The sequence below is a fragment of the Chinchilla lanigera genome, unplaced genomic scaffold (assembly GCF_000276665.1).
Source record: "Chinchilla lanigera isolate Chin_1 unplaced genomic scaffold, ChiLan1.0 scaffold00091, whole genome shotgun sequence".
In the NCBI taxonomy this organism is placed as follows: Eukaryota; Metazoa; Chordata; class Mammalia; order Rodentia; family Chinchillidae; genus Chinchilla; species Chinchilla lanigera.
The window spans coordinates 8,582,061-8,594,191 of record NW_004955492.1 but is presented as its reverse complement, the minus strand read 5'-3'; the positions used below and the strand labels follow the sequence as shown (position 1 = coordinate 8,594,191).

The following is a 12,131-nucleotide window of genomic DNA, read 5'->3' as shown; positions in this document are numbered from 1 at the left end:
GCTTTGCCGCTGAGCTAAATCCCCAGCCCCTCGAACTACCATTCTACAAATATTCTCTTCACAGCTCTTTTGGATCATATTTTCAGTACTTTTACAACAAAAATCTTAAGAGACACAATTGGGGAACTTAGAGTTAGGCTGGACCATAAATATCATCGATTATACTCTTCCAGGGATAAAATGTCTACAGATTAAGAAGTATTTAGGCTTCCTGCAGGCTTTCTCCATCTGGTTTTGATTTGTTTGATATTTAAAATTAGCATGACCAAGAGTAATTACACCAACCTGCCCTGAAAATACTTCTTAGACTTTAGCCAAGCATCAAGAGCCCTCTGCTGGACAGCCCATTCAGGACCCCTCCTGTCCCCCAGGAGCTATTCCTATTCCCTATTCCTTTTCTCCAGTAAATTTTCCTACTCTTAAAAAAAAAAAAGAACCCTCTGCTAATCAGGCATAGTAGTGCACACCTGTAATCCCAGCACTCAGGAGGCTGAGGCAGGAGAATCACTGTGAGTTTGAGGCCAGCCTGGGCTAAATAGCAAGACCTGTCTCAAAAAAAGAAAGAAAAAAGCAAAGATCCTGCTGCTAAATCAGCATGTCCCTTGGGACTTCTCCCTCATCCACTGCTCCCAACCAAAACTGCACTATTTAGGCAGCAGCAGTACAGAGGCCAGCAGATGTGAAGAGTTTAGGCACACAGGAGTCCTGAGTCCTAAGAGAACAAAGGCCCAGAATAATGAAAGGTGCCAGAGACTGTGTGGGGAAGAGAGACTGCTGAGGCTAAGATGCGAGACACAAATGATAACCCACAACCAGAAGCTCAGAGCTGAAAGCTCTCCCAGCAACTGGCATCACTTTTCCTGTTTTGTGAGCACTACTTATTCAATTCACTAAAACATGTTTCTATCTTGTTAGTAATAAGTAGACTTCGTTAGGCAGACTGACTGGCATTATGGCCATGAAAATTTCTGTCCCTCATTTTATTAAATGGAAATAACATACATCTTGTTCAAAAAATATTAAAAGGGTTTCTTGTGCTAATTGTGTTTGTACAAACACAGTGACTGTTCCTAAAGCCCACAGACTTTCTACGAGGGTGGCAGGTACCAATCTCACACAGTGACATAGTACAAAGAGTGAAGACTCTGTGCCCAGGGGAAGCGACACAGGCTAGAAGGTAGAATGCCGCGGGGAAAGGGAGGGCCATAGCCCATTTCCAGAAAAAGCCTAAAACCACACAAAGACTGTGCTGAGGCGTGAGTGCAGGGAGCTCCCACAACCCCATGCTGAGCTTCCCCTTGACTCTGAGGACAGTAACACCCTAAGGCTATGTTCACTTCACCTAGCTGCAGTGGCTCTTTGGAGAGGGAATAAACTACAGATATGGACTTTCTAAAAATTTTGAAAATAGGAGAAACTTTTCCCGATATACAAATGTGCATGTGTGCTCAGTGTTTTCACAAATTTCCAATGCCTGCATAGATTAAGACCATTGTCTTCTACCAGCCCTACGGGGAGGAGAAGATGCAGCGCCAAGTGGGCCCCCACTCCTGTGGCCAACGAGGTCCCTGAAGAGCACACCTTGGTGACAGGGGACAGCGTGACCTTCCAAACAAGGAGCTTCTCCTTGCACACCAGGCAAGCCCATCCGCCTTCATCAATGTGGACAGACAGCTGGTCATCAACTAGGGGGGAAACACAAGATATACAATCAACCTTAAGTTCTGAATATGAAAAACTGTTAAATCTCCTTACGCCAAAATCCTCTTTATTACCACAGGCTTCACCAACACAGGTAACAGAAATACACTTACAAAAAATTAATTCAGGGGCTGGGGATTTAGCTCACAGTGCCTGCCTGGCAAGAGCAAGGTCGTGAGTTCGATTCCCGGTACTGGAAAGAAAACAAAACCAAAAAAAAAAAGAAAAAACCAAAAAAATTAATTCACAATAAAAAAATATTCCTAAATGCTTTAGAACTATCGATGCCCAAAACAAGAGATCTATTTGGTAGATCAAATAGATGATTTGATAATCACATTTAGAAATATATCAAGGAACTATATTTTGGCCTAGGTTTGAGATACCTTAAATTCTGTTATAAATAGGTTTCTTACTCTCTATAATAATATTTAAATATTATATCCTATAAGAAATAGTTATGCCAGGCATGGTAGTATACACCTCTAATCCCAGCACTCTGGGAGGCTGAGGCAGGAGGATCACAAGATTAAGATGACCCTGGGCAACTTAGTGATTTAGTGAGACCCTGTCTCAAAATTAAAAAATAAAAATAGAGGGGTTATAGGGGGATAGGGATCGTAGCTCAGTGAGGAGGCTCTGGATTCAATCCTCAGTACCACCAAGAAAGAGAAATATTTCACTACATTCATAATTTTACTGATACAGTTACACAAATAAAACTCCTCTATTAACTGACAAAATGAGGTAAACACAAAGCCATGTCTTAAGCAATGGTGATAAGCTCCCATAAACACGTTAACGCCCTGGAAGCATAAATAGTTTGAGGTTGCTCCTTGCTTAAAGGCAGGGTGAAGGGGCAAAATACAAAGCATCGGTAATGTTTTGAGTTAAAACATCAAGCCACTCTCAGGCTATGTGTGGGCCGACGGGACCAGATACTCAGTTGTGTCATGTTTTCTGAAAGTTACTAGTTCTTGGGGGTGAGCCTTGAGGCCTGACTTAGTGCAGTCCTTGGTAATGATTTTCCACACCATGAAGAGGTCACATTTACATTCTTCAATTCATACTTCCTAACTCCAGGGACTTGTGCTCCTCGAATTCTGAGATGTGAGGCTACGTATTGTTACTGACGAGTCTAGTGGCACAAACCAAGAGTAGGTAGAAAGGTTAAATGCAATTTAAACTGAATTGTGGGGAAGATATTTAAAAAAAAAAACAAAACAGACAAATGTGTAATAGAGGTTAGCAGGTTGGGTGCCTGAGAACAACTACCCCTAAAATTTCCAAGGATCGGCTGCCAAGATGTGCAGGTTCAAGCTGATGAGAAATATTCCTTCTTTGTGGGTGTTTCGTTTGTATGTCTGGTACTAGAGATTGAACCCCAGGCCTTCACACTACACTACATCCCCAGCCCTTTTTTATTTTGAGTGAGGGTCTCTCTAAGTCACTAAAATGCCTCAGTCTCCCAGAGTGCTGGGATTATAGGCATGTGCCACCACTTAATGGCTATATCCTGTCTTTTAAAATGGATTACTTTAAACTTTTTTTTAACTATTATTCACTATAAGAAACTTTTAAGTCAATTTTTAACTAAATTAACTGTCTCTTCCTTTATGCTGGTCATGAACAACTAAATTGACTTCAGTTACTCCTGCAGTTTGAAAAACACTGTTCCAGAAAAGCACAAAGGAGGCTGGGGCAGGAGGATTGCCGTGTAAGGTCAAGCTGAACCTGGGCTACATAGTGAGTTCAAGGCCAGCGTGAATCACTCAGCAAAACCCTGTCTCAAAAAACAAAACAAAACAAAACCACAAAGGCCCAGAGTTGAGTCCTTAATGAAATGACCCAGGCAGATGCCAAGGAAACTCTGAACTATAAGCTTGCATCACTCAAATAACCTAACTTCATACTCTTTGTGTTGCCTGTCTAGGTGTGCTGTCTGTACTTGTCTGCTGCCCACAGGATCTTCCAACAGTGCCCCCACACTGGCAATGGCATGAATCTGTGCACATGGCCTCTTGCTATCACACATCCAGGAATGGAGGGGACTTGATTGTACGGCATTATTAAGCCCAATAGCATAAGGCACTAGTTTCAGGAGTGTTTTTAGAACTAAACTTCATACACCTGATCAACTTTTGAATTGGAACTTAATTTCCCACATACAATACTTTGAAGATTTAATGGGAGTGTGTTAGAATAACTCATTCTGCTTCTTGAATTATTATATATCTCAATTACAGTAAAAAAGTAGAGCTGGGTATGGTGGCGCACACCTGTAATCCCAGCACTCAAGATGGCTGAGGCAGGGGGATCACTCTGAGTTTGAGGCCAGCCTGGGCTACAAAGCAAGTTCAAGCCCAGCCTGAACTGCATGAGACCCTGTCTCAAAAAGACAAGGAAAAAGAAAAAGAAAGAAAAAAAGAAAAAGCAGACAATCTACTTGTTTATTTCCATCTAGGAAAAAGCCCAAATGTCAATGTCTAGGCCAGGCCAGGCCTGGTTTTGATTTGCTAACAGAGGCAAAGGGAAAGACAGCACTTACCCTCCGCCAACGTTAGGGCTTCCATGACTTTAACGGGAAGAGATGATCCAAACGTTTTCACGTCATAGTTCACAGACTCAGTTATAGAGTGGTGTGGTAATATCCGTGTAGGTGTTCCTCTGAAGAATAGAAATTGCAGTATTTCAAACTTAAAATTTTATAATATCCTAGTTTTTATGTATTTATTTATATAATAAAGATCCTTCCGATAAACAAGAAAATGAGCTGTAACACTGAAAAAAAAAAAGCAACACTAGCTCACATATACTACATTTAAAAATGTATTTCTCACTTAAAAAAAAAATAAGAGTGATAGGACTTAGGGAAACATGGCTTCAGGCCCTAGCTCTGCTCAGAAATCAGGTGCATAACTTTATTCACTTTAGAGCCAGGCATGGCAGCACACACCTGTAATCCTAGCACTCTGGAGGCTGAAGCAGTAGGATCGTAAGAGTTCCAGGCCAGCCTATACTAAATAGTGAGACCTTGTCTCAAAAAAAAACAAAAACAAAAAACAAAATGCCTTTATTCACTTAAACTCCTCATCACTCTTGCTTACTAGTGAACTAAGAAGGCTGGACTAAAATTAGTGTGTTTCAAACTGAGAACCATTTGAAGGGTCTCAATATTTTTGAAAGGTTAAACATAGCCTCTTCCACGTCATCACAGATGTGCCACAAACATTGAGGGGATAATCCTCAAGCTCTCACCCAGCTCTGAGACTATAAGACCTGCCAGATCTAAGCAGCAAACAAAAGCAAGAAAGTGAACAGGTCTCAAGCACCTGATGCTGATCTCACTACAGACCACACTGATAGGGATTCTGTCTCCTGACAGAATACCATAACAAAGGTGTTTCTTTAAATGATCACCAGAAGGTAGGAAAAGATTTTAAAGAATAACACACACATTTTATGCAAAGTCTGGCTCTCATTCTGACTTTTCTCAAAAGAAAAAAAATACAGAATGAGCTTTTTGAAGGGTACTTTTCAAAATGTAAAAGTCAAGCACATAGTGTCTTCTCTAAGAATCATTTCTCCTTTAAAGTACTGCACCCGGGTGTGGTGGTGCATGCCTATAATCCCAGCATTTGGGAGGCTGAGGCAGGAGGATCACTATGAGTTCGAGGCCAGGCTGGGCTACAAAATGAGTTCAAGACCAGCCTGAACTGCATAGTGAGACCCTGTCTCAAAAAGACAAAAAAATAAAGTACTACAAACTTTTATAGTAAATTCTTAAGACTCAACATTTGCTACATTCCTGTCAGGAAAAATTCCCTTCTCAAAGATGAACCCAGGCCGGAGATTTAGCTCAGCAGTGCAGTGCCTGCCTAGCAAGCAAGAGGTCCTCAGTTCAATTCCCAGTACAAAAAAAAAAAAAGAACCCAAAAGAAAGTATTCATAGCAGATGTTTCCTCCCTTTGAAATTTCATGGTCACCAGGAACTCCAGGGACAGGAAGCACGATTTTGCTGGAATGTAGATTGGTGCTCCAGTAGTTTTAGTAAAAAAAAAACACTGCTTTTACTTCACTGTGAGAAGAGCTTCTCCCTATAACCTGGCTACAGAGTGAAATTCTGTAGCAAACAGCCCTTTATTTACCATTCAGCAGATATTAATGACAGCTGGTATGTTAGGCATGAAGTAACAATTCTGCCAGGGTTAGAGATTGTCATTACTGTCATTACTTTAGATCTACATCAGGGCACCTGTTCTTCACTTCTCCAAAAAAGAATGCCAGCTTCCGGGAGTCATGAAGATTGTACATTCTACCTTCTTTGTTCTAACATGTTGAAGTTCTTCTTTGTTCTTCTTTTTCTAATGTGCTGCAGTTAGGGAAAACTGTTGTCTAGGTTAGTATAGGGGATCTCAGACCCAAAGCCACAACTTCACTGGTGGACAGAGGTCAAGCATTTCAAGAGCTATGACAGCATTTGCCACCAAAGCCTAAAACTTCTGTGTTAAGACCAAGTGGACACAGGTTAGTGACATTACATCACCTCCCAGCCTCAAGAACACATCCTTACAAAGCACACTGCGTATGTTAGTACACGACAAGCTGAGCATGGTGGAACAGTCCTATAATCCCAGAACTGAAGAAGCTCACCAGGAGGCTGAGTTTGAAGCCTCTCTCAAAAACAATGAAAAGCCAGGTGTAGTGGCTGTAATTCCAGCACTCAAGAAGCTGAGACAGGAGGATCACCTCAAGTTCAATGCCAGCCTGGCCTACATAGCAAAACCCTGTCTCATCAAAACAACAGCAGCAGCAGCAACAAAATACTGGTATATGACAAACTTATTTCCTATGATTTCACTAGAAAATAAGGGTACTACTCACTGAAACCTCTACTTAGTATCAGAGGACATGAAACAATGAAGGAAACAAGTCCACCTGCAAGGAAAGACGTGTTTTTGCTAAGGAAAGCTAAGAGGGATAGAACGTATGCCTTGGCAAAAGAAGAGTAAGTTTGGTTCTAACATAGAGTGACTAGTTTGTCCAAAAGGAGAAAAAGGAAAGGTACAAAAACTAAATGTAGGCCTGGGGATATAGCTCAGCAGCACAAGTGCCTGTCTTACACTATGTAAGCGTAAGGTCCTGAGTTCAATTCCTGACACCAAAAAAACTAAATGTATAAGAAAGTTATAGAAACTATGTGGAAATTTGTGGAGTTATTGCATAGATTTATTTATCAGCTTTTATTAAGATCAGCTTTAGTATTATTATACTGAGGCAAAAGTAGAATTTTATCTTCTCTGTTAAAATGAAAGTCTTGTAGTACCGATTTGAGAATGTGAACCTTTTTCCATTTTAAATAATTGGCCTAAGAAGCAAAACTTTTGTGTTTTCTCAAGATAATTTCTTGTGTTTTACCTTGTCTCTCTGGCTTTGAGTATTTGAGTCATCTTAACTTTTAAATGAACTAAGTTTTTGCTCACAATTATGTAACTTTCTGTCTCTGCCTTTAAAATCTTTTATTGTCTGTCACCTTGACTAAATCGACAACCAAGATCCTATTTGTTTTAAACCTCTTGATATTTTTTGACAGACTTCCCAAAACTAAACTCTAAATCAAGTCTTTCTGACCCTGAACTAACTGGGATTTTCCAGACAGGCCTTAAAAAAACTACAAAGGATGTGTTTCTCATCTGGTAAAAGAAACACTAAGTTATATGGGAAGTACTGTCAAATAATAAGTGCCATTCAATCTTCTTTTAGATACATTTATGACTATGATATTGATACAAAGTTCCAAACACTGTATGAGATACCTAGAAATCTTGGGGGCACTGGGAATTGAACACAGGACCTTTGCACTGAGCTATATCCCCTAACCCTTTTAATTTTTTATTTTGAACAGTTTCCCTATGTTGCCTAGGCTGGGGTGGAACTTGAGATCCTGCTGCCTCAGCTTCCTAGAGTGCTGGAATAACAGGTGTGTACCACCAAGCCTGATTGGATCCTAAATTTTCTAATGTTTTTCCAATGAAATCCTAGCAGTAAAAATGGTTCTATTCATGAATCCCTGTAAGCCAAAGCTGTGCAACTCAATGGAAATTCAATGGACAAGTACCATGCCTGATGTGAGTGTACCAAATCACATAATGCTATGACCAGAGGATTTCTGCAAATTTGAGGCCAGCCTGCTCTACACAGTAAGTTCAAGGATAGCCTGAAATATATAGCAAAACCCAGACTCAAACAAAAAAAGAGAGAGAAAGAAAAAGAAAACTATAAACCAGGATAAGAACTCAACAGAGGCTGAGGCAGGAGGATCACTGTGAGTTCGAGGCTAGCATGGGCTACAAAGTGAGTTCAAAACCATCGCGAGGGGCCAGGGATATAGTTCAGTGTCACAGCGCCTGCCTGGCAAGCCTGAGGTGATGAGTTCGAATTCCCGGTTCCCCCACTCTACATTAAAAGATACCACAAATACAGAACAATTTGGGGCCTGAGGATGTAGGTCAGGGGCACAGCACCTTCCTGGCAAGCTCAAGTTCACGAGTTTGATTCCCAGTACAAAAAAAAAAGCCCATCCTGAACTACACAGTGAAAACCTGTTTCAGAAAGACACCCCCCCAAAAAAAAACCTCAATAATTTTATGCTGTGGACAGCTTTTCCTAAGTTATTGGAATAAGACTCTACATTGTAACAAAATGCTTAATCTTTCTTAATTCTTCCTTGCTTATGCCTACTGTTTTCACTAGAAAGGATAATACCATAACTAGGCCTTCACAATCCATTTTTTTTTTTGGTAATATGATAGAGTGCCACATCAAACTCAAATCTTTACATGACTTAAGAGATCCTTGGGCAACCCATTTGGGACCCCTCCTGTCTCTCAGGAGCTATTCCTATTCTCCAATAAATTTTCCTTTCTCCAAAAAAAAAAAAAAGAGGGGCCAGGGATATAGCTCCACGGCACAAGCACCTGCCTGGTAAGGGCAAGGGCCTGAGTTCAAGTCCCGGTACCAAAAACAAAAAATAAAAAAAGAGAGACAGAGATCCTTTAGCAACATCCCTAGGCAACTGTTCAAGTTGTACTGGTGGTCTCTTCTATAGTTAGACTTGTAGACTCATTTGTTCTCATTCCCTGCTTTAATTTATCAGTCTTGGGCCACTACATAACAGAACTGCTGCCTACTATCTGAACAAGGAGGAATCTGCACAATTGCTAACATTTTCTGTTGAACATGTATAAATACATTGGTCATCATAGAGACTTAGTTGCAAAAAATATATATTAAACAAACTATTTGATTAAAAAAGATTCTTCATCTGGTTCATTCCACCCTTGGTACTGTCATCTATTATAATAGTAGTTTTCCTGATACCGTGTATTCTCCCAAATGTTTTCAATGTAGTTATCCACCAAACATGAAATTTCGGAAGGACAGAAACCCAAAGAAATATGTAACGAGTGGATCATAGTCTATAAATGACACGCTGAAATTGGATCACAGGATGATGAAGAGTAGCACTTTAGTTTTGGTCATACTCACTTAGTGAGATCCTAACCAGAAGGTGGAAACTGTTAAATAAAGATTACTGGAGGGTACTGTTTTGGACTGAGTTCCTGAAGTAGGTCCTAATTAACCAGACCAAAAGGAAGTCCCTTAGGCCAAATATTACATCACATTGAAACTTTATGGAGACAAATAGACCCCAAACCGATCAAGTTTCTCTGAAAACAGGAGATTCCAGACAAAAAGAAATCAAGTTTCCATTACCTTACAACAAGGTAACCCGAGGTAACTTGATGCTAATCAATCACTCTTCTGTTTTTGGTCTGTTGTTCTGTTTCCACCTTACAAAATTCACTGTTCAGCTATTGCCCATATCTATTGTATACTGCAGACGTGCTCGCTTCCGCAGCACAAATAATAATAATATATCTACAGCGTAGAGTGAGGGCTGCGTAGATCCGTAAATCGCAAATAAAAAGCTAATTAGAACTAGTGCATAACTAAATTCGCTGGAATCTTGTTTTGCAACACATTTAAAGTGCAAAGTGAGGGTTCACCTGATAAGACAATCATTGGGAAAGTGAAATAATTTGCAAGATTGAGCAGCCCTCCCCGCGCTGCCCGGGTTCCAGCAACTAACCATTCTCCCGTTAGAGTCTGCTGGTCGTCGGACCCAGCCACTGGCCATCACTTACCGCGAGCTGAGAGAGCTGCGCCGTGATACCGGGGAGAAGAGCACTGGGGAGAAGACCGCAGAACCCAAGGACTGCCCCCTCCTGCTTCGCGCACGGGGCGTTGAATTCGGCCCAATTCCGACCAGTGGGACCCTTCGGGATCCGGGACCCGGGGTCCCTGGAGAAGGGATGGCTGGGAACATGATCGAAGAGAGCAGCAGCAAACGAGCTAGGGCTAGGTCCAAGATAGAAGGGCGGTCTTTGCGCGCCGTGAGCTTGAACAATCAAGGGGTGGGAAGGCGCAGGGAGATGACGTCAAAACACAACCTCGCGCCTCGTGTAGCGGTTGGAGCTAGAGCCGGGCGCCGTATGGCGATGACGCCAAAGAGCGGGGCCGACTTGCTGGGCGTGCTCGGAGCTGAAAGGTCTCTATGCGGTGACGTCAAAAAGCGGTGCCGACTGGCGGGGCGTGGTGAACGTGTGCGGGCGCGAGGCGGTGACGTAAAAGCCTTGTTGAATCGATTCCCGGGTTCTCCCTAGCGCAGCTCTGCAGCTCTGCAGTAGTCCTCCAAGCTCTTGACGTCACATACCTATCCTAGCCCACACCTGGCGTCCGGCGCCCTCCTCATAGTGGCTAATTGTTCACAGCCGAATTCACATTTGCCTGCTGCGGCTCCGATCCTACTACGAGCAGTCCAGCGTAAAGGAACCGGCCTAGCCCGAGGCACGGAGAGGCGCCGGCCCGGAGTCAGCCCCGGGCCCAGAAGAACCCAGAAAATCGTTTATCTGCACGGCCCTGCCCGGCACGGGCACTTGTTTTTTTCCTTTTCCATTGCGGAGCCTCTTCGGGGAGAGTAGAGGTCTCATGTCCAGTCTTCGTCCACTCTGTCCCCCCGACTGCCATCCAGGGAACCAGGATGAGTCTGGCTCTAGGGCTTGCACGTACTGGTTGACCACTGACCAGAGGTTATTTGCTGAGACCTTCCGTGATTTAACTCTGGCTGGCTTCCATCCCTATTTTTCCACCAATTCCCACTTGAACTTCATGGTCCAAGAATTTTAAAGCTCCTACTCTCAATTCCTTGCAGGCCCTTTTTTCCTGGGTTGTCTGCCCTCTGTTAGCCCAGCAGGCAGCTCCTTAAATCTTAGTTCAGTGCTGCCTTCTCAGTGGAGCCTCCCGCGAGCTAGAGGTTCCTTTATCCTTTGTCCTCTCCACTCCTGTGTGTAGACTGGTTAGAATATTTTATTCTGCCTAATGATTTTGTGTTCATAATTGTCTCCTGAGATTTTTTTTTTTTTTTTTTTGAGACAGGGTCTCACTATGTAGTTAAGGCTGGTCTTGAACTCACCATGTAGCCCAGGCTGGCCTCGAACTCGTGGTCTTTGATTACAGGCATGTGCAATCTCCCCTGATGGAGCTATTTTTAAATGTCTTCACAAGAGTCCTGGCCTTGTTCCCTTTGTACACACCATAACAGATATATAGCCAACTTTCACTATGTCTTTGTAGAAATAGTTAAGTAAACACTGGTTGAGTACATCCTCCTGTGGGAGTCAAGTGTGTTGGGTGTGACATCTCTGGAAGCCAGTCTGTGCACATTCCTGGCCCCAGTCATCTTTCTTACTTTCTACCACGTGTATTTATCTTGATCTTTGCAGCTTGACCTTGAGCCTTACAGCTCCTAAAGCTCTGTATTTCCTCCTCCTGTCAGTCTTTCCTATTGGGGGGGTGACATAAGAGATGGAGAGTAGTTATGTTGAGGAGGGATTGGTGGGTTCAGTTTTGTTCTTTTCCTCCTTTAAATTTGAGTCTCGGGTATTTTGTCAGGCCAATGAGAGAAAAGTAACTAAGACAACATACTACCCCAAACTGTGGCATCTTGGCATTTGAGAAGACAGAAGAGAAAATTCATTCTTCTGCCCTTCTGTCTTAAGCAGGTCATAAGGCCCTCATGTGAGAGGTGCTCCCCCTGTACCTCAAGGAAAGGAATATCCTTATCTCTAAAGCATAAGGACCCAAAGAATCTGAACAGGCATTGCCGAGGGTCCTCATTGTTGACATTGAGCACACCTCTCTGTCCCAGCATACTTCATCAAACCCAAACACAAGATGCCCACATTTCCCCACTACTTTAGATCATTTTCCTGAGGCTCCCATGTCACAGGAAACTTAACATTAAATAAATTTGTTTTTCTCTTGTTAATCTCTGTGTCGGTTTGGGGCTTATTTTGCAAGGGGAACAA

The 12,131-nt window shown here is 42.5% G+C and overlaps 1 protein-coding gene across 1 annotated transcript in view; it reads right to left on the bottom strand.

Annotated features, from left to right (window-relative positions):
- Nup133 (nucleoporin 133kDa) overlaps positions 1 to 10,290 on the bottom strand; it is a 57,990-nt gene extending 47,700 nt beyond the window's left edge. The window contains exons 1-3 of the mRNA XM_005405007.2: positions 9,909 to 10,290; positions 4,250 to 4,368; positions 1,582 to 1,685 (exon numbers count right to left, since the gene is read on the bottom strand). Coding sequence (XP_005405064.1) covers positions 1,582 to 1,685; positions 4,250 to 4,368; positions 9,909 to 10,090 — 405 coding nt within the window. The 5' untranslated portion in view covers positions 10,091 to 10,290. The remainder of the gene's footprint in view (positions 1 to 1,581; positions 1,686 to 4,249; positions 4,369 to 9,908) is intronic.
- Between the last annotated feature and the right edge of the window lie 1,841 nt (positions 10,291 to 12,131).